Source organism: Nyctereutes procyonoides, unplaced genomic scaffold (assembly GCF_905146905.1).
Source record: "Nyctereutes procyonoides isolate TBG_1078 unplaced genomic scaffold, NYPRO_anot_genome, whole genome shotgun sequence".
NCBI lineage: Eukaryota > Metazoa > Chordata > Mammalia > Carnivora > Canidae > Nyctereutes > Nyctereutes procyonoides.
Window position 1 is genome coordinate 22,088,381 of NW_026575133.1, and position 21,250 is coordinate 22,109,630.

The 21,250-nt window shown below is 56.8% G+C and overlaps 1 protein-coding gene across 2 annotated transcripts in view; it reads left to right on the forward strand.

The window, feature by feature from the left end:
* The window catches only part of GRK5 (G protein-coupled receptor kinase 5), a 208,632-nt gene that overhangs the window by 185,250 nt on the left and 2,132 nt on the right, over nucleotides 1-21,250 (forward strand). Inside the window, exons 6-15 of one of the 2 annotated variants that reach the window (XM_055346259.1) lie at nucleotides 906-998; nucleotides 5,532-5,595; nucleotides 6,495-6,635; nucleotides 9,330-9,520; nucleotides 11,893-11,930; nucleotides 13,631-13,720; nucleotides 15,200-15,408; nucleotides 19,274-19,411; nucleotides 20,022-20,159; nucleotides 20,619-20,813. In XM_055346259.1, coding sequence (XP_055202234.1) covers nucleotides 906-998; nucleotides 5,532-5,595; nucleotides 6,495-6,635; nucleotides 9,330-9,520; nucleotides 11,893-11,930; nucleotides 13,631-13,720; nucleotides 15,200-15,408; nucleotides 19,274-19,411; nucleotides 20,022-20,159; nucleotides 20,619-20,813 — 1,297 coding nt within the window. The remainder of the gene's footprint in view (nucleotides 1-905; nucleotides 999-5,531; nucleotides 5,596-6,494; nucleotides 6,636-9,329; nucleotides 9,521-11,892; nucleotides 11,931-13,630; nucleotides 13,721-15,199; nucleotides 15,409-19,273; nucleotides 19,412-20,021; nucleotides 20,160-20,618; nucleotides 20,814-21,250) is intronic. The other variant, XM_055346260.1, reaches the window with a different exon arrangement.

Here is a 21,250-nt window from a genome sequence, read left to right on the forward strand (position 1 = left end):
GAGCTGGGAGCCCCATGACGAGAACAGATGTTTAGAGCGGACCAGCTTGGGGCCAAGCCCTGCTAGGTGCCAGGGAGAGACACGCCCCCCCCACCCCCCCCCCGCCCAAAGCAGAAACAAACCTGGTTGCTGTCCTCTTAGAGCTGGCCGAGGTTCAGATCTGACAGCAGGTTAGGCCCCTGGGCTATCACTGACTCTGAGGGAGTAGACATCCTGGCACTGGCCCCAGCTCTCATGTTTGGCAGGACACAGCGTCCAACGTGCCTCCACTATACATGCCACTCCCTCTCCCCACCCCCCATCCACAGGTCCCAAGTGCCTGGGCCAGATTGGTCAGCATCGCCACTTTTTAAAGGGAAGGAACCCATCCCTGCCTATAGCCAGGTCCAGAACCCCACGGGCCTGGCCCACAGCAGGTGACCCATGAATTCTGCTGTGGGGATAGGAATCTCCTAGTGGCTTCACTGGTCCTGGACCCAATCCAGAGCCTGTTGCTCAGAGGCTATTTCCCTGCTCTGCCCACCCCCCACACACATACCCCTGCACTCAGTTAAGTATTCTTCTGTCTTCACTGCATCTCAAGAGTCCTTTCTTGAGAGAGGGAGACACCTAAGTCCCCCCAGAGACCTCATTTAACCCTCACTCATGATAACATGGTTCTGCAGGCATTTATCCGATGTTTGTTACTTACCGGTTGTCCCATTTCACACCACCAACCTCATGCTCACAGCTCTACCCCAGGCCTAGAGCCATGGCAGGTACCCAGTAAGCATTCACACAATCAGCCTGTCACTTTGGAAGGATGACGGGTTTCTGAGGCCGGTGGTAAACCTGCTGGACATATACATATGGCTCTGCTCTTAAGATCAGGATTATAAAATGTTTGTTTGTTCCTTCTGAGCCAGGTCTGTCCACGACTACCTGAAGGGAGAGCCCTTCCATGAGTATCTGGACAGTATGTATTTTGATCGCTTTCTCCAGTGGAAGTGGTTGGAAAGGTGAGTGCTCCCCTGGCACAGCCCACCTACAGGTGTGTACCAATGTGTGTATGTGGCAGGGGGAGGGGGTACAGGTTTGCCACCTGAGAACTCATAAAAATCAGTTACCTCCATGGGTCCATGGTTCACATAAAATTAGCCACCCCGCTCCTATTGATTAAGTTCTTGGCTATTCTTCTAGAAATGCTCTGTGCTTATACATATATATGTGTATATGCAGGTTCACATACTCATAAATACGTATTACTTACTCTTGCTTTTTTTGGTTCACTGCTTTTGTGAACCAAATTCCCCCTCTGCCAGCAAATAAAGAACTGTCATATTCTTTGAATGAGTTGCAAATCCCTGATTTAGCTCAATCCCCTGTTGATGGACATGGAGGTTGCTCTCAATTTTGCGTACAATCTTCCTTAAATAACGAATAGCTTTGTACATATATCTTCACGTACTTTCGCAAGTACATCCATAGAAATCCCTAGCAGGGGAATTTCTGGATCAGAAAGCACCGGTTTTAAACAGTGAGGCACCACTAAGTTGCCCTCCCAAACAGCTGTCCCCCATTTCCACTCCTGGCAGTGCCCCAGTGTCTGCTTCCCCTCAGCCTCATCGACACTGTTCTTGTGTTTTCCTGTCCAGTGTGTGAGCAGCAGGGTTTCCTTCTTATTTATCTTTTCATCTCCAATACTGGGTAAAACTGAGCATCGCTTCATGCTTTGCTACCTTTTCTCTGCCAAGTGCTCTCAGACATGGCAGTGACTTGGCCTGACAGGTACAGCCTCCGTGTGACAGATGAGGAAGGAGAGCCATGGTGGCTTGCCTGGTCACACAGCAGGCCAGCAGTGTAGCCTAGGGGACCCCTGGTCCAGGACCCCCAGCACCAGGCTCTGCTCGCCACACCGTTCCAGGATTTGCAGACAAGGGGAATGCCTGCATTAAATCCACGTTGGGCTCAGCTGCTAAACAAGGGCAGGAGCATCCTCTTCCCTGTGTCTGAGGCCTGGCACTCTCAGGCATCTGGGCGCCCTCTGGGCAAAGCAAGGAGCCATCTTGCTTCTCCCTGTCACCACTTTTGCTGGCCTGGTGCCCTGCAGATGCTTAGGAAGCTACAGGACGGGGACGCCCTAAAAGCCCCATCCATGACCCTTCCCTGGCCATGTCAGGAGGCCTAGAGGAGAACACCCTGCTCTGTACCACTAGGGAGACATTTCTCTCCACTCCCACTGGTGGGAATGATAGTTGAGCAGGAGACAGTCTTCTCTGTGGTCACTGGCCGCCACTAGCCACCTCACTCGTGTACGTCATGGCTCTGGGAGAGCCAGAGAAGTGAGGGGTCAGTGCAGACATCCCACTCAGGGCCCTGGAGCCCGTCCACAGCCTGGGTCTGAGTCCCACCTCTGCCTTCTCCAGAGGGACCTCGGGAAGGGCTGCTCACCCCTCCTTACCTCAGTTAACTTATCTGCGAGATGGGAATAATAATAGTGCCTGCCTCTGTAGGGCTTGGGTGTGGACGAGGTGAGGTAAGTGTAGTACATGCGTATAATAAGGCAAGTGCTCAAGAAAGGTCAGCCATCTGGCCCCAGGAAGTCCAGTGCTGGATCCAGTTGTGGCTGTCAGTGAGATCATCGGCGTCACCGTGGCCGTCGCCCTTAAGCGTCTGGTATGGGAAGGAACGGCTGGCCCCCATGTTTCTGGTGATCACAGAACAGTCTGGTGGGGACATATTCATCACCACCCTCCCGCACCGCCCCAGAGCCCTGGGCTGTGTGCCACACAACCTGATCCATGCCCACCTTCCTGGGGTTGAGACCCTCGATGTGAGCTCCGCAGCGGGCAGCCTGGGATTGCCAGCTCCAGGGCCATCACTTACCATCATGACCTTGGGCAACTCATTTCCCCCCTCTGAGCCTAAGCATGCTCACCTGCACAATGGGGACAGTCCCACCAACCAAGGCTTACCGTGTGAGGATTACCTTAGTGCATGGGCCAGGTGCTTCAGGCAATGGGGACTGTTAGCATAAAGACCCCCAGAGGGGATGTGTCCTTTGTTCTTAGAATTCTAATAGTGACATCTGACACACAGCAGCTTACAAAGAGCCTTGGGATGCAAATGCCTTTCAATATCCTTTCACGGAAGATATGTTTTATCGAAGGCTCAGAGAGGTTGATGGATTGGCCCTGGGCCACACAGCAAGGACCTGGCAAGGCTAGAACCCGAACCCAAGGTCCTTCGATCAAGTCCTTCACCCTTATTCCACCCAGCACTCTGTTCTCATAGAATCCTTAGCTGTGGCCACTGGTTTTGATCTTACTTGTCTGTACTGAACACTTGAAATGGAGAAACAGCCTTTTTAAATCCATGTGTTGACTGCGAAGAAGTTAGGCCCATTTGTGGGCATTAAGTGTGGAAGCCACTAGGGCAGGACCCTGGCCTAGAAATGCCCCTAAATAACTGACAGCACCCCGCTTCCTCCCTTTCCTTTCCTTTCCTTTCCTTTTTTTTTTTTTCCTTGCTAACAAGATCATGGCCTGTTCGTGCTGTACTGTTGAAATATTAAAGGGATTTTCTCCCTCCCAAGGTTAACCGAGAAATTCCTCGGAGACTGTATTACACTCATTTCCCCTAGCAGAGGAGCTCTGTGGTAATGCCGACCGGCTGTTTGTTCTCCATGTATCGTAAACTGTTAGGCCCGGGCGCCTTCATGTGGTTTCGAGGGCAGCTGTAGAAACGCTTCCCGGGCCGCACGGCGGAGGCAGCCGCACGGCAGGCTTCGCTGCAGCCCAGCCGCTCGTGTGCAGGACACGGGGCCGTGGAGAGTCCTGCGGAGGGTGGCCCTGTGCTCCCAGCGGGGAGATAATCAGGGAGTCGGGCCCCCCTCCTGAAGAAACAGAAGACAGAGTGAGTCCGGGCACGTGAACTCCAGAGATGGGCAAGCTGGAGAGAGCCCGGGCTGGGGGCGGGGGGTGTTCGGGGCTGTCCTGAGAGACGACCCAGCAGCAAGAAAGGTTGCGACAGAAGGTTCATTCAGGAGCTGCGGGGTGACCAGAGGCTCACTGGTCTTTCTCCAGCTGCCCCAAGCATGTGGGCCAGTTCAGTCGCACTCCAGTGTGGGCCCTGGTCAGGCCTCTGGGCTGGGGTGGGGGATCCTCAGAAAGAGTCCTGGAGGCCCAAGAGCTCCGTGTGACGTCCTAAAAGCGGATTGTTGTTTATCCATTCATGGTCCCAGGACACTTCGGTGTCTCCATCTCTTAGCCCTTGTGACTAATGCTGCAACGAGTGTGGGAGGTACACACAATGGAATATTATTCAGCCTTAAAAAGGCAGGAAATCCTGCCGTTTGTGATAACACGGAGGAACCTGGAGGACGTCTGTGCTAAGTGAAATAAGCCAGACACAGACAGACACATGATCTGACTTAGGGACTCTAAGATAATGTCCCAGTCATAGGAGCAGAGAGTGGATGGGCAGCTGCCGGGGGCTGGAGGGGTGGAGGATGTAAGGAGAGGCAGGTCAAGGGATGTAAGGTTCCAGTGGGTTCTGCAAGATAAATAAGGTCTGGAGAGCTGACGTAGTGATGTGACTAGTTCGCAGTACCGTGTCGTATGCTTGCAGTTGGCCAAGAGGGTAGATCTTAAGTGTTCTTACCAGGGAGAGAGAGGGCAAGAGGCAAAATGCTAATAACGATGGGAGGTGATAGAGAGTTGGCTTGGTTGTGGCGATCATTTCCCAGTGTGGACGTGTAGCAAAGCGTCACGCTGGATACCGCTCGTCAGTTACACCTCAAAGAAGCTGGGGGGTGAGGGAAGCGGATCATTTTTAACCAAACAGGCCTGTGATGAAAAAGCCCAAGCTGTCTGCACCGTGGAGTTCTTCGAGGCAATTTTAGATGACTGTTTGTTTATTTACTCCGGGAAGTCCCACCCTTGCCTCATGATCAGAGGATCTGTCTGATTAGACATTATAAACGGCTTTAGCTAATTAAAATGGGAGGCCGGGGATACAAAGCAATGGTTACTTCATAAATACCGCTTTGGGCAGACGGGATCTCCTAGTGTTGTGGAGCCCGGGGGGGGGGGGGTGCTAACGGGGCCCTGGGTGGTGGAAGGGCGGGGGTGCCGTGGTAAAGGATGGCTGGCAGCCTTTCTCCCTAGGGACAGAGGTGGGCGGGCCAGCCAGATGTGCAGGTGCGGGGAGGGGTGCTGCGTCCTCCCTGGGACACACAACCTCGAGGCTCCCAGGCCCCTCCCTTCTCCCTGCAGAGGGCGCGGCGTCTTCCTAAGCTTAGCCACCTGACTTTCATCTGGGAGAGAAGGTGTGTGACAGCTTCAGTCCTCTGCTCTTCCCTCCAAGCCAGCCAGCCAGGGGACTGCTCGCGTCCCAAGCTGCAAAGTGGCCGGGGATTTGAACACCCAGCCCCAGGGCAAGTCCTTGAGGGTCCCAGGCTTGGTTTGGAGGGATGCCGGCTGCTGTCTGTTTCGTGCGGAGTCTGCATGTCAACACCATGAGACCAATGTTGGATTCTTGTTTTTTTCCAGGCAACCGGTAACCAAAAACACTTTCAGGCAGTACCGAGTACTAGGCAAAGGGGGCTTTGGGGAGGTGAGTGAACATCCGTGTCTTCAGGTGGAAATTCTGTACTCCCACTGCCTCGGTCCCTTCTGGGTGCGCCTCGGGCGCCCTGCGCCCCCTGGCGGAGAGGGAGGGTGAGGCGTGGGGCCTGGGAGAGGCTCCGCTCAGGTGGGAAAGGAGACTGGTGGGATGGAGATGCTCTTGGAGCCAGCCTCAGTCCGGGTTTGCATCAGGAGGGGAGAAACGGGTGTTCTTGGCTATCTTTGGAGGAAGGTGGAGGGCACGAGGGGCCCAAGCATCTTTTGGCCACATGATACCGTTAACATGTGCTGCTGTCCTTTATCTGATCTTCCCGGTCTGCGAGGCAAGCCTTGTTATTCCCATTTTAGGGAGGAAGAAAGCTGAGGGTCGGAATGACCCAGCCAAGGTCACACAACTGAAAAGGGGTGGCAGCGAAAAGACGAGAACCCACATGCCCTGGCTCCCATTCTGCTGAATGATAAAGTCAGGGCTGTTGGGGGTCTGACACGAAAACAAGCCTCTCTTACCAGCAGCTGGTGTTTGGAAGTCCCCAGTTAGCAACGGCTGCATCTGGGTGGAAGCTGGGGATGGAGAAACTCTAGTTGCCTCTGAGGGAAGGCCAGCACTTTAGCCCTCTGCTGGTCATCTAATCTCAGCGTAGTTGGTCACACATCTTGAAAAGCTAGGAAAGACCTAAGGGAAGAGGGACAGAAGCAAGGGGCACTGAGGTCAGCTCTTGAGGGCAGGGCCTGGGCAGCAGTGGTCTGAGTCCAGGCTTCCTCCAGTCGCGGGACTGGAAGCACCCTTGGGCCAGGCTCTGGCACATTGGTTCCCAGCATCCTGGCCTCAGAGGAGCCTGGGCAGCCCTTCACATGTTCCATACTCTTGGCCTCTCTCTTGCACCTCAGGTCTGTGCCTGCCAGGTTCGAGCCACGGGAAAAATGTATGCCTGCAAACGCTTGGAGAAGAAGAGGATCAAAAAGAGGAAAGGGGAATCCATGGCACTTAATGAAAAGCAGATCCTGGAGAAGGTCAACAGCCAGTTTGTGGTGAGTGGCCAGGGCCCAATGACGGGCCACCCTCCTGGTCCTGGTGAGCAGGGCTTCCATCCCTCGGGAAAGGGGTGGTCGTCCAGTGTGCCGGGTCCCCATCCTCCAGGGAAGTGGAGCGCAGTGAGAGGATTAAGCAGCAGAAAGGCAGCTGGGCTTTCCCTCCATCCCTCAAACTAGGCTGGCTCCCCTCTGTGTGGGACCAAGGCTTCTGTTCTCTAGGAGCACCTTGCAAACTCCCCAGTGGATAGAAGCACCCACTCTGGGCCCAGCCAAGGAGCTTTGTTTCCACAGATCCCCATAGGCTGGTTTCACCACAGGGAGACCTGAGAGTCAGTGTCCTGGAGAGGTTCATTGTGTTACCATGTCTCGCCCAGGCTCTGCTGCAGTAACAAAATACCCTCCAATTCAAGGTAGCCAGACACAACAAAGACCATTGTCACGCATGTGGAATCCAACCAGATCCCACCACCCTTCTCCGTCTTACACCTGCTTCACCTGGAGTCTTAAAAGTATATGCTGGGGGATGTGCCCAGGGACCCTTACTGCCTCCACCATGGGGATGCCCCCCACTCTGCCCACAGTCCATGGGCCAGAACAAGTCACTGCCAGGGCCAAGCCAGCTGCAGGGAAACATGGAAGAGGACGCGGGTGTTCAATCAGCAATCAGTCCCTCTGCCACATGTCACTATCAAACACCTGCACAAGGTGAAACCCATACAGCACGGGGAGGTACAGAGTACGAATAAAAGCCTCCCTCTTCAGGTAACCGTCCCAACAGGTCTGATTCATGCAGAGGCTTTAATATTTTTGACCAGTGGAGTCCTACCAGACATCTTAGGCTGCAGGGCTTTCCCCTTAAATTGTAGATCTTCTCCTGTGGCCACACCTATAGCTGTACCTCTTTTTTTTTTAATTTTTTTTTAATTTTTATTTATTTATGATAGTCACAGAGAGAGAGAGAGGCAGAGACACAGGCAGAGGGAGAAGCAGGCTCCATGCACCGGGAGCCTGATGTGGGATTTGATCCCGGGTCTCCAGGATCACGCCCTGGGCCAAAGGCAGGCGCCAAACCGCTGCGCCACCCAGGGATCCCTGTACCTCTTTTTTTATGCTGTGAACCCTTCCCCGCCCCCGTCTAGCAAGGAGATAACCCATAATCTGTGCAGCCAGCCCCATGGGTACAGATCATTTCTGGTTTTTAAGCCACTGCAAACAAGGCTGCCGTGTCCACCCTTGACCATCCTTTTGGCGCATTTCTGTGAATGTGTCCGTAGGATGATGGATTTCTGGTGGAGGAATTATGGTGACAGAGGGCGTGTGCATTTTCCCTTTGGTAGCAGTTCCCAAGTGGCTCTCTGTGAAGATTGTGCCGGTTAAACGCCCACCAGCTGTGTGTGAGAGCCAGAGATGCCATCAACCTAGCACTTTCATCAGTACCCAGAGGGTGTGGTTTTATCAGGTGACCCTCCAAGGGGGCAGGGGTGTGCACCTCTGGGTCTCATCTCAGGCTGCCCCCAGCCACCAGCCCCGTCCTGGGGAGTGTGATGCGGCTGGGCTAGAAGCTAACGCCAGCCATCATTTTAACCATAGGCCTTTTTGAGTCCAGAACCTTCCTCTGAGCTGTCAGCCCCCTTCAGGGAGGACCATAGGTCACTGCCTGGATGTTGCCAGTAGAACCCTCATCATCTAATGAAGAGGCAGTGCTGGCTCTTGTCGGGTTGGTGATGGCGGGTGCTACTTGAGAGGAAAGGGCTGTGTGTCTGATAAATGTGGTGGCCCATCTTTCAGGGCTTGGACCACCCTCAGCTGTGCCCTGTCCACTGTCCCTGGCAGGGAGTTCCCTCAGCGCCCTCCAGGAGCCCCTCCTTGGTGACCATGGGCAGGTGCAAGAGGGTGAGCCAGCTCGGCAGCTGGCACTGAGCACAGTCCCCAGAGCCCTTGCGCTCAGCTCCCGTTCTGTTTGCTTTCCTCAGAAATAACTCCCCTTGTTCCTGGCCTTTGCATCCAAGTTTATGGCCAGCTTGTCCCCAGCCTGCTCCATGGTGACCAGATTTCATCTGGGCTGGCTTCCTAAGTGGAGAAGGACAAGTACCACCCAGTGGCCTTTGCCTCAGACTCAGCCCTGCTGCCTCTCCCATAGCCCGTGGCCGCTGTCCATCCTGAGCAGCTGGTCTCCACCAGCAAGGAACTAGGTCCTCCCTCTTAATGGTCCCTTTGACCAGACGTGTCCTGCGTGCAAGAGGAGACAGTCTTTGCCAAACTGTTTCCTTTACAGAGTCCTGCTGGCCAGCTCCGCAGCACACTCCCAGCATCCCTGCAGTAATGAGACCCCAGCCCGAAGGGCCTCTGGGCTCTGCTTTCCTGGACTGTCCAGCAAAGCAACCCATATTCTTAACCAAATGAAGCATGCACATGTAAACACACAGGCTTCCTAAAAGGGCAGCATATTGGCCTGCCCTCCCCACTTTGCCTCCTCACCTAGAACCAGGTATCAGAAGGTGCAAGTCCTTCGTCAGCCAATGGGCAGTGGGCAGAGGTGCCATGAGGCTGTCTGGGCGCAGGGCAGCAGCCTGAAGCTGTGGAGGACCCCACGCCAGCCCTCCCTTCCCAGCCTCAAGGATTCTGAGGAGGAAGAGTGGTAGTGGATGGCAGTCGCCGGACCCTCACCATGGTGCTGTCTTGTGCTCCCAGGTCAACCTGGCCTATGCCTACGAGACCAAGGACGCGCTCTGCTTGGTTCTGACCATCATGAACGGGGGTGACCTGAAGTTCCACATCTACAACATGGGTAACCCTGGCTTTGACGAGGAGCGAGCCTTGTTTTACGCGGCAGAGATTCTCTGCGGCTTAGAAGACCTCCACCGGGAGAACACCGTGTACAGGTGAGCGGGCTCGCTGCCTGGTCCTGCCACCAGAGTCTGAGAGGCGGGCTGACCTTCCACATCGTAGGTCAGGTGGGCACCCCTGCCCTGGGATTCAGGGCCCGGTCATTGCCAAAGAGACTCACCCTGGACCAAGTAAGTGAGGTGGCCACTCGGGCCAAGTATTTGAGGTGCTGTTCCCTCAGAACTGATGAGGACGGGCCACGGCACTGGTCCCTTCCAGCCCAGCCTGCAGGAAGCTCAGTGAGCTGGACTCTGGGAAGACTTAGTAGGGTCACCACCACCAGGGGCAGCAGAACTGACCTCGGTCCATCCCACTCCATCTGCCTTTATGGATTCCACGGGTAGTGGTCTACAAACTTGTCTCACTGCCCCTCAAGGAAATCTGAAAACCAGTGTGCCCCTTCTACGTTACAGAAACATCTGAAATAGTTCATGTGTTAACATAGTGGGTAATATTTTGAAACCGAGCAGTGACATCACTTTTTAAAGGTATCCAGTAGAATCTGCTGTAGCAAAGTGATTTCCACCATTATCCATTTTAAAAATGCATGAAAATTCTTTGAAGGTGAGGGATTCTCTGTCATTCTCTTCTCCACCCTCTCCCTCCCCCACAGAATGTTATTATGTCTTTTTTTTTCCCTAAAAGTCTGTCGTTGATCAGCATGCAGCTCTGAGATAGATGAATATGTATAAGACTTTTTTAAAAATTTCCTTTGACCACAGGCTTTAAATGTTAAAATAACTTCTGTTGAGTTGCCGTTGTAATGATTATTAGTAGAACCCGTTTCTGAGCGGGAGCGGGATCCCGGGGGATTTTACACTCTGGAGCAGGGCACTGAAGTCATAGAGGCAGGAAGGAGCCTGCTCTCCTTCTGTCACTTGGAATCTGTGCCAGTGAGAAAGGGCAAGTGGGAGGGGAGACCCCAAAGAACGCCAGAATAGAGCATTCTCGTGTGGAGGACCTAGAAATGCATATTCTTGAAACCCGCAGCACACAAGAAGTCCCAGCGGGCGTGCACACCCCAGTATGAAGACCTTCGCCACAGAGCTCTTGGCAGAGATGAGCTTGGGGAGTCCAAGAAGGTTTTGAAAACAAGAAGGAACCGTCTTGATGACTGCTTGTCCCCCCTCCATCTCCCCATTTAGGCCTTTGTTCTGTTTCCATTCAAGTGAGAAGAGAAAAAAATTCCCTAAGGGTTGAAAAAAAGAACTCTCCACTTGATTGCTTTTCACTTAAAACAAAAAGAAAGGCGGCCCTCCAAGTTCTAGCCCTTATTCTCGAGAAGAAGGGAACCACAGGGCCTCCCTGGCCTCCACCGCCCGCCGCGGCCTCTCTGCGGGCTTGGGTTCTGGCCCGCGCCTGCCAGCCAGCTATCTTTCCAACCCTGTGGCTGCTGGCTTGCTAGGTACCGGCTCTTGCCCTTATTTGGAATTGTTAACACATCAACAGAATGCCAATTAAATAAGAGTGGCAAAGTGTTTTGTAATAAATAACTATGTACAAACCCATTATCACCTTGTGAGGCTGCCCCACTGGATTTGAACACAGTCACCATTTCCCGTGAGGACAGCTGCCATCAGTTAAATAAGCAAAGCCAGTGGGTTGAGAATGGGATCCTCGATCCAGATGCTAATGGCCTAACTGAGCTGTACCCGCTATCCTATTGGCTGTTCTTTTACCCCAGAGAGGACCTGCTACTAGTAAAGCCAGACATTTCCACTGCCTCTCTCCGGCAGTGGGGGTGGCGGTGGGGAGCGTGTTCTTATGAACAGCAATGGTGTCATCAAAGAGAAGGGACAGGAGGGACAGAAGGGTAGGGGCACACCTGCAGCTGTGCCTCGCTGCTGTGCTTTCTCCCAGGCTTGTAACTGCTGGAGTGGGGGATGTGCCAGGCTCCAGGGGTTCCCTTCCCAATAGGGGTCCCTCCTCAACAATTCTCTGCCCCAGTTCTACAGCTGGAGCTGTGTTCTCAGTAACTTCTCTTCTCCAATTCCCAGGCTCGGCTCTGCCTTCAGGGCATCTCAGGGCATCCTGTGGCCTCCAGGTGTTCCCAGGCCTGGAGGGGTCTCTCGCCACACCTACCAGGAGTCATCTCCCCTCCTGGTGCCAGCAGCATGAAGACGGGAGCCAGGGCTGGCCTTTGCCTGACCCCTTCCCAGTCCTCTCCAGGGTCAGGAAGGTGCCTGGCAACAGCGGCATTTGTTTTAAACACTGGGAGGAGGGAAATTAGTCCAAGATTGTCTGGATCCAGAGAGAGACCAGATAGCCTGAGCCAGGAGGTTAGAAGGAAACACCAAAAGAGGACTTCCCAAATGCCATGCCCTGATGCTCAGAATGCCCACACTCACTTGCCATCTTTCCTTTTCAGAGATTTGAAACCCGAAAATATCCTGCTAGACGATTATGGTAAGTTGGGGAGCAGCTTGGGAGATTCCTTTCCTGCCCTGTAGCCAAGATGAGCCTCACAGCCCAGAGGGAGCAGCAGGCCTTCCAGCAGAGCCTGTTGGAGACCCAGCCATGGGGCTGTGGGAGGGCAGCGGGCGAGGAGGGTCAACACCCATCCCCTCTCCCCAATCCTGGGTACTTGGTGAAGAAGTAGCATAGCTTGGCCAAAAGAGAGAGACAGAGAGAGAGCACCAACTGTGAGAAGTTGGGAATTTCAGAAATCCTGGGCAAGTAACTAACTCTTACACGATGAGTCTGTCTTCCTTGCTTATGAAATGGAAATAGGGGACCTTGCTCTGCCCATTTCAGAGGGTGGGTGGGGGCGGTGGTGAGGCTCCAACAGGGCAGCTTGAAGGGAAACTACCTCACCAGCTACAGCCAGCTCTAGGTGTGCTCCGCGTTTTTTTGTGCATTACCATCGCTCTTTTCCTCTGTGTGTGTGTGTGTGTGCGCGCGCACGTGTACACACACGTAGGTGATGAGCAGCTACGTAATCCCTCAGAACTGTTTGGCCTCACACACCTGGGAAATGGTTTTCACACCCCGTTATCTGACTAGATCTTCCCTTCTCCGCAGAGGGGCCAGGGCCAGCATCCCTGTGCCCATTTGACAGATGACAGGATTGAGGCTCAGAGGAGCCAATCTCCCAAGGTCACCCAGCAGTATCAGTGGGGAGCTGAGACCAGAAACCAGAGGTCCCTCCACACTGCCTCAGACATCAGGCAGCCCCAGGCAGAGGGGAGGGAGAAGGGGAACCAGGTCGTTAGGTGACCTGGAGGGAGGTTTGAGTGGGATGTCACCGTGTGGAGGAGTGGGCAGAGAGCCCCAGGCCTGCCCCCCCTCTTGGATGAGCCCAGTGCCCCCCGGCATCCTTGTTTCCTGCTGGTCTTAGAACTGTGCTCATGCCTGGTCTTCCCGATGGCTGGAGCCCGTGTGTTCTCGTTTCCTCAGTTTTGTCAGGAGCTGCTGAGCCAGGGAATCCACACCAGGGTCCAGGCTGTGAGGCAAGGAAGGGGGGCAGTTGTGGCCGTGACCCTGCCTGAGTGAGCCGCCCAGCAAGGCAACGAGACTGGGCGCTCAGTACTGTGTCATCTCAGGCTTTGGGGTCAGTCCTGGACTCAGTTCCAGCTCTCTGTCTCCCCAAGGCCCGGACAACTTCACTGTTTCTCCAAAGGGAGAACATAAAGGACCTCCGGAGATCAACAAGGGAGGACATGGAGTTGCTTCCCAAATTGCTTTATAATTTTTCCCCTTAAGCAAATTGTAATATTTCAGGAGAATCTCACATTTTTCCCATGAAGCAATCCCAGAATCAGGCCAAGGCGTTTTAAACTTGGTGATCTCAGCCTTCCAAAAAGCCCATTAGGGCATTTTATGAGTAGGCCATCGTCCAGCCAAATGCAGGCATCCTTTCCTATCTTCGTGTTTTCTCCCTGAAACGTAATGATTGACCCACGTCCCCTGACACCTGGACTTCCTCAAGGGTCTGCAGTCGCCCTGAGGTGGCTGACTGGGATGCCCCTCTTCGTGGACATGTAAAAACGCCGAGAGTCTGTGTGCCTTGCCCAGGGGCACACGGCAGGTCTGTGGCCCTGCCCAGGGTGGGCCACTCGTCCACACGACCATCCCAGGGACCCACTGACTCTGCTCTCCCCACTCAGGCCACATTCGGATCTCAGACCTGGGTCTGGCCGTGAAGATCCCCGAGGGAGACCTGATCCGCGGCCGGGTGGGCACGGTCGGCTACATGGGTGAGTGTGGGTGTGGCCCCTTCCTGAGCCCATCTCTGGCGCCGCTGGCCTCTTTGTGTAACTACGACCAGCTGTAGAGCCACAGCAGGCAGCGGGAGGTTTTAGCCAGGGTTGGGGTAAATGTCGGGGCCCAGGGTTCAGCCTGCCTAAACTGAGCTCTCTGAACCCCCCACCCCAGCCCCACCTACGCCTCAAAGCCAAGCCACTGTCAGCATCAGTGGTCAGTGCTTGGTGCACAGTGCTGCTCGGGGGAGGCTGATCTGAAGGTAGGGGGCTGGTGAGTTGGCAGGCAGCCGTTCAGGAAGGCGGTCACTAGGAAAGGTCCAGAAAGGAGCGCACCACCCGCTGTGTCACCAAGCTCGCTGCTAAGCAGAGACCAGCCTTAGGCTCCGTGTGCTGCCCCCAGCTCCTCACTGTGCACGCCTGCTTCAAGACTGTCACCCTGGGGGCTGCAGGGAAGAGACCCAGAGCTACATCTGGTCCTCTGGAATGCCCCTTCCAATGAAGCACATCCCCTGGGCTTCCCCTGCACATGGCACCTCACACACATGTCCTCTCGCCCCAGGAGGTAGGGGGCTCCAGGAAGCACCGGGAGCTGTGGATGTTGTCCTCTGCCAGGCTCATGCCAATGGCACTCACATAGGATTCTGTACGTTGTCTCTGCCACTAGAAGGTCCTTTTCAGATTGCGTGGCATTTGGGAACCTGTGGGGTGTGTATCTACATGTATGTAGGTAGCTGTGTGTATACTCGTGCCAATGCTGATGGATGGGTGGATGGATGGACGGACAGATGATAGAACAGTCAATTGATGTATCTGCACATCTTGGTGGACACCTGTGTCTCCTCTTGCGCGGAGTGTTGCACACACCTGCAGGGCCTCTGTTGTATGCATACTGGCACCTGTGTGGTTGCATTTGCCTCTGGATGTTTGTGACCTGCCTGATGATGTGAAACTTATCTTTTTGCACTTCTATGGTTAATCTATGATTCGTTTTATCAAAGTAGTAGGGAAGCCATAGTGAGAGGCTGTTTCAGTACTAGGTAAACTTAAAATCATCTTTACTTTGGGTGGACGCACTTTCATTCCTGGAAACAAATGTGTGTGTAGTGCCTACTAGGTGTCAGGTGTCACATAGTAGGGACACAGCAGTGAGTAAAGCAGCTCAGATTCTAGTGGGGGAGACAGCAAGGGAAGAGGCCATTTCCATCCACTGTGGTCAGGCTTTTGAAGCCACAGTCAGAGCCCTTTAGGAGCACAGAGGAGAGCAGTCAGGGCAGGCGCCCTGGAGAAGGTGGTGTTTATGGCAGAGGAAGCATGTCCTTGCCCTGAAGCCTTCTGTGAGCAACACCATGACTGCTGGGTGCAGATGCCCTGAGGCTCCATGGGTGTGAGTCACAGCCCTGGCCCCGTGTGCCCCAGCTCTCTCCCGCCACCAGCTGCCTCTCACCTCTCCTTGCTCCGCTTCTCTGCTCTCAGCTCCGGAGGTCCTGAACAACCAGAGATACGGCCTGAGCCCTGACTACTGGGGTCTGGGCTGCCTCATCTATGAGATGATCGAGGGGCAGTCACCATTCCGGGGCCGCAAAGAGAAGGTGAAGCGGGAAGAAGTGGACCGCCGGGTCCTGGAGACAGAGGAGACCTACTCCCAGAAGTTCTCTGAGGAGGCCAAGTCCATCTGCAAAATGGTGAGCTGGTGAGCCAGACGCTCCCCCCTCGGGCTGGGTCTAGTGGCATCTCCCTTCCTGCCCCCAGCCGAGGAGAGCAAACAGGCTAAAGGGAACAGGGACAAGGCATGTTGGGGCAGGAGGAGTGAAGCTCCCAAGCCAGAGGAGCGAGCACCCCTCATTGGGGCCTGGGGTGCTCAGCGGGGGGTGGGGTCTCCATGACCAGGGGAGGGGCTGAGGGAAACTGCTGAGATACCCTCCATCCATCCTTGTTGGCTCGGCGCAGCGGAGAAAGGAGGTGATTCCAGCTGATTCCCCCAAGGGATCCAGGGGCATCCCCTGCCCTTGACCTTGGCCCCATGCAGCCTCAAACTCTGGATCTCTGGGCACAGGCTAAGGCGGTCAGGTGCCGGGCAGGTGGTGGGCTGGTGATATTTTTCAGCCTTTGAGTGGGTTACAACCGAGTTTTCCTTCCACTACATGAACGCTGGCCGCACTAGCCCAGGTCCTGCCCAACAGCAGTGTATGGATAGTGGGATTTGGCCATCCACAGGGAGGGCGCAGGTGGGGAGTGACGCTTAGACAGGCTGGGCAGGGAAGCTGGATGGAGGAAGTAGTGACAGGAGCCATCCAAAGCGAAGCTGGGTGTGCATCCACCCCTGGCCCGCTGTCCTTCCCCTCCACTCAGGTGGCCGCTCCTGGCCAGAGGCTTTGTCAGGGCGGGGGTGGGGGGAACGCATCCCAGTGTCTGCTGGCTCTCAGGCTCCCAAGTTCTGCTGTGTCCACTTGGGCTGTCCTCCCTCCAATGCCAGGCGCAGTGGTGCTGCACCCCCAAACCCCCCGCAACTGCCCTCCAGTGTGGCCATGTGGGGTCAAGAGGGCCTGAGCTCTGGGTACCCGTGAGCCACAGACTTCCTCTCCCTGGGGCACTGCTGCGCCTGGAACCGCAGATGAGCAGGGGTGAGGCTGCCGTCCCTGCCACCCCTGACTCATGTACATAAACCACGAAGAGCTGGCCCCAGGAGTTGATTAAAGTAGCCACGCTTCCGCTTCCAGAACAGCCCAGGCTGCACTGTTAGAGGCCCGGGAACCAGGTGGCGCAGCTCCTCGCCCTGAGACGCCCCTCTCCGGGAGCCGTCTACCCGCTGCTCGACCCCTTCCTCTTACCAGCTTCAGTCTGATGTCACAGAGCCATGGGAAGAAGGATTTGGGGCAAGAGCTTCCTTTTGATCACTTCCAAAAAAGAGGAACCATAGATCTGCCTTTCACATGTGCGGGAGGTGCTCAAGGAGGGATGGCGTGTTCACACGCAGACACACCCAGGCCGCTCGGCCTGTGCCCTGGCCTGCAGCCGGCACTCGCCTGCATGCCCGGGCCTCCCAGGAATCCAGGTGGTCACAGCCAGCGGGGAGGGGAACAGGATGAGCAAGGCAGAAGTCAGGTGGGTGGAAATTTGGGGTTCTAAGGATGTTTGAAAACTAGGGTTGGGGGGTTGCCAATAATACGTGGTTGTGGAGGCAAGGCGTCTCTCCGGCGGGACCAAGCCAGGCAGGGATAGAAGAGGGAGATGACCAGCCATGCTCAGAGCATCACTGGTGGTCCCGAGTCAGGTGAGGGTCTCAGAGAAGCAGAGCAGCCGGGGCAGGACATGCGACGTGCTGAGAGGACGGGGAGGGCGCATCCCTGCCCTCCCTTGCCCCTGTCTTTGGTGCGCGGCTTTGCAGCTCCGGGACCAGGGGCACTGCCGGCCCTCTGCTGCCCCCTGCTGGCCACCCAGGGAAAGGTGGCGGCTGAGCCTGGGGCCCTGGGCCAACCTTGGCCCATGGGTGTCAAGTGTCAAACCAGTGTCCCCTCATCTTTCTCTGCTGGAAGAACCGACAAGCCTTTTGGCCTTGCTTCACCCTCTTAGACATGACCATGAGGTCTTAGGATTCTATTCTTGGGGCTTCCTGGCCACCCCTCACCCCATCCGGTCTGGTCCAGCAGCCAGGTTTGCCCTGTCCCCTCCAGGAGGTGCCAGCTGGGGGACACAGCAGGGCCTGACTCCAAGGAAACCATGAAGGCTTGGGCACATCAGGCTGTTTCTAGACTCTGGCAGCCCCAGCCCTGCCTGTCTAATAAGGCCGCTCCACAAACAGCAAGGAAGCTGGTCCCCAGCCGCCAGCTGCTTCCCCCATTCCATCTTGGCGGCCACAAGACTCTCTCCACTGCCCTGGGGTCCAGAAATTCATGTGTCTCACTGCCCTGGCGCCCCTGGTCCAGTCCTTAGACCCAGAACTGCTCCCCCCTCAGGCCCTCCCTCTGGCCATTCAGCCACCTCAGCCTCAGCAGCCCACTAGCCCATCCCTTCTCCTCCTCCAGGAAGCCCACCCTGCCTGCCCCACTCGCCCAGCTCACTGCCACCTCTCTCTTGCTTCTCCCGGTGGACACCCAATGTCAGGGTTGCAAACAGGCAGCGTGTCAGTGGGTGTTCATCCTGCTCAGTGTTTTAGAAAGAGGTGAATGGTGAGTTCATTGCTAAGATTTAATATTGGAGGGATTTCGCATAAAAACCTGGATTTTCAGCCCTGGGCCCCGGCAGGAGCTGATGGGTAGCCTGGCAGGGTCCACCCAGCCCACTTGGCCTTCACGGTCCTTGTCCCTGTCTTCGTGTGGCCGGCCCCTGCAGGCTCTGGGGTCTACAGCTGGGCGGGTCCAGCCTCTACCCAAGGAGTTCTGATTTCTCAGAACGGGGAAGCACCTGGCCCAGCAGAGCCGATTCCTGGAGCCTTTGTGGAAACACAGAGCCCCTAGAGAAGAGAAGCTGAGGCCCGGAGCCACCAGGTCACGGGGCAAAACCTGCCTGGGTGGTCACTGGGCCGCAGGTTGACGGCGATTCTCACAGCTCAGTCCTTTCTAGTCTGTGACCTGGTGCTTGTCCCGGTGCTGCCTTTGATTCCTCTGTTTGAAGGGAAATGGGGGGACCGGGGAATGGTTCCTGGAAGCCTCCCCCTCCAGACCATGAGGCCCAGGAGGCCCGCCTGCCCACTGGCTGTGCACTGCAACCCCAGCCCACACAGCTAGCAGCAAATGCGTGCAGAAGGAAAGCACACAGAGGGGGCCAGGTATTGGGGGAAGAGGGGCAGGACTCCCTCTGGGGTGCAGGCCATCCACCCTGATTTTAGTCTCAAAGCAGTGAGTCCAGCAGCATGCCAGGTGCAGTGCTCAGTGGCGCTGGGGGAGGGAAGCACAGGCTGGGACACCTGGACAGTGGCGGAGGGGCTGGCACTGGGTGGTCAGCTGGTAGGCCTCCAGCATCCCAGCCTGCTCCTCCCTGCCCCCTCCCAGCCCCGTCTCCCCTCCCCCCTGCCCTCCTGCTCACTTCCCCGCCTCACTCACACCTTTAGGCATCTGGCCTGGCTGTCTGCTACTGCAGCCTCCTCTCCTATGAACGTTCCCACCTCTTGGTTCTGATGAAGACACTCCTCTACCTTGACCATCTGTGGCTCCTCACTACCTCCAGTGGGGGGAGGGGAGACGGTCCTTGCCCTTTGTAGCTCGCCTGTAGCGAGAGAGGTGACGCAATGTGGCAAACATTAGTGGCACCAGGAGCAGCAGGTCCTGGGGCAGACCCCCTCGGGGAGGGCAGGCCCTCCTGCCCGCTCCAGGCCTCTAGGTGCGCCTCGAGTGTGGGACCACACTGCAGCAAGGCCTGAGTGGGCTGGACAGTGTCCTTTGGGTGCCTGGGAGTGGCACAGGCTCACAGAGGCTGGAGGAGGGACGTGTCCTCAGGGGCATACTTGGGAAAGGAGATGACCACAGGTGCCTGAAGCCCCTGAGTCCCCCTAAGCCTTCAGCCAGGAGGAAAGGCCATCAGGCATGAGCTCTCGGGGCTCTCTTGTCACAGCTGCTCACCAAAGATGCAAAGCAGAGACTGGGCTGCCGGGCGGAGGGGGCTGCGGAGGTCAAGAGACACCCCTTCTTCAGGAACATGAATTTCAAGCGCTTGGAAGCCGGGATGTTGGACCCTCCCTTCATTCCAGACGTGAGTCGCTCCCTGAGCCCAGGCTGAGCCTGTGCACCTGCTCACGTCCATGCTGGGGCCCGTGGGTGGGCAAGAACAGGGGTGTTAGTGCTCTGACAGCCACAGCGCGGTTCTGGTGCCCGACGCCGTGGCGGGCACTCACACCAGCCCCTGGGTGCAGGTGCTTCTACGGCCCCCACTTTGCAGGTGGGGAGACCGAGGCCTAACTGGGATGTGTGGTTTCCCCAGAGTTCCTAAGCACCCCAGCTGGGAGCCCAGCCGGACCTGTGGGGCAGCAGAGCCAAGGTGCCCCGTAGTGTGAGAAGGGCCAGGCAGTCCTCCGGGGCCCCCCACATTCCTTCTCTCTGGAGGATGGGCTTCCACCATCCTGGCCCTGTGGGCTTCGAGGGAGCGGGGCTCCCCGGAAGTGCCAAGGGACGTGAGGTCCGAGAGGGCATGTTGTGTCACCGCACTGCGGCCCCAGCCTGGAGAGCGGGATGAGTGGCGGCCGGCAGAGGGTGATGGTAGGAAGGAGCCCCTCGGCAGAGCTGTGAAAGGGAGCGGCAGGGTCCCCGGAAAGGCGCCCCCCCGCCCCCATCAGAACCCGAGTGACCGAGCGCTCTGGCCGCAGCCCCGCGCCGTGTACTGCAAGGACGTGCTGGACATCGAGCAGTTCTCCACCGTGAAAGGCGTCAACCTGGACCACACGGACGATGACTTCTATTCCAAGTTCTCCACGGGCTCCGTGCCCATCCCGTGGCAGAGCGAGGTGAGCAGGGTGGTGGCCGTCCGAACCTGGGGGACGAGGGACGGACACAGTGGTCTAGGGGACTGTCTCGGGAAGTCCGGCCGGGAGAGGGGAGGCTGGAAGCACAAGTGGTTGGAGCTGAGGGATACAGGAGGGGCCCTGACAAAGAGGAAGGGTGCAGAGCATGTGGGGTGACCTGGGCTTGGGTGGGACGAAGGGGGAGATGAGGGCTGGGTCTGGACGATGAGCACACCCCGGAGGACGGCTTCTGCTCCCTCATGGAGGCAGCTCGGGGAGGCCAGCAGGAGAGAGGTAGGGGCAGGCGGGGAGCGGTCTGGGCCCCAGGGGCCCCTGAAGGATGCGGGGCGGGGGGAGGACCTATGGGGAGCAGGCTCAGGGCAGGGTGGCGGCCGCTGGGACTCCTGTCCAGCCAAGACGACTAACGCAGCCCCTCACGCCACCCTGGGGCTCCTTCTCCAGATGATAGAAACCGAGTGCTTTAAGGAGCTGAACGTGTTTGGACCTAACGGTACCCTCTCACCGGACCTGAACAGAAGTCACCCTCCAGAACCGCCAAAGAAAGGGCTGCTCCAGAGAATCTTCAAGCGTCAGGTGAGGGACGCCCCCTCCGTGCCCGGCTGTCCCGGCGTCGGCCCCGGGATGCCCCGGGCCCAGGTACTTCCCCGAGGCCGGAGCTGTGGCCTCCTCCCTGCATGTGGGGTGTGGGAGACGGGGGTTAGGGTGGGAGGCCGCAGCCTGCCCGAGCCCCTGAGACCCGCCGGGTTGGGGGACCCGCAGGGGCCGGCCCAGAGCTCGCCTTTCATCAGGGCTTCTCAGCCCCGGCACCGTGGATGTTCTGGGTGAGTTCTCCATCCCGGGGGCCGCCTCGTGCCCTGGAGTGCCCTTAGCAGCCTCCGTGGCCTCTACCCACCAGGTGCCAGCAGCGCCCCATCCCTACCCCGCTCCCACTGTACCAATCGGAATGTCTGCAGACCTTGCCCAGTGTCCTCTGGGGCCGACATCTCCCTGAGAGAGAACTCACTGCCCCATGTGGCCATGGTAGGGCCTCAAGTCCTGTGGGTACCAACTGCACGTTAGAGAAAGTAGGCAGG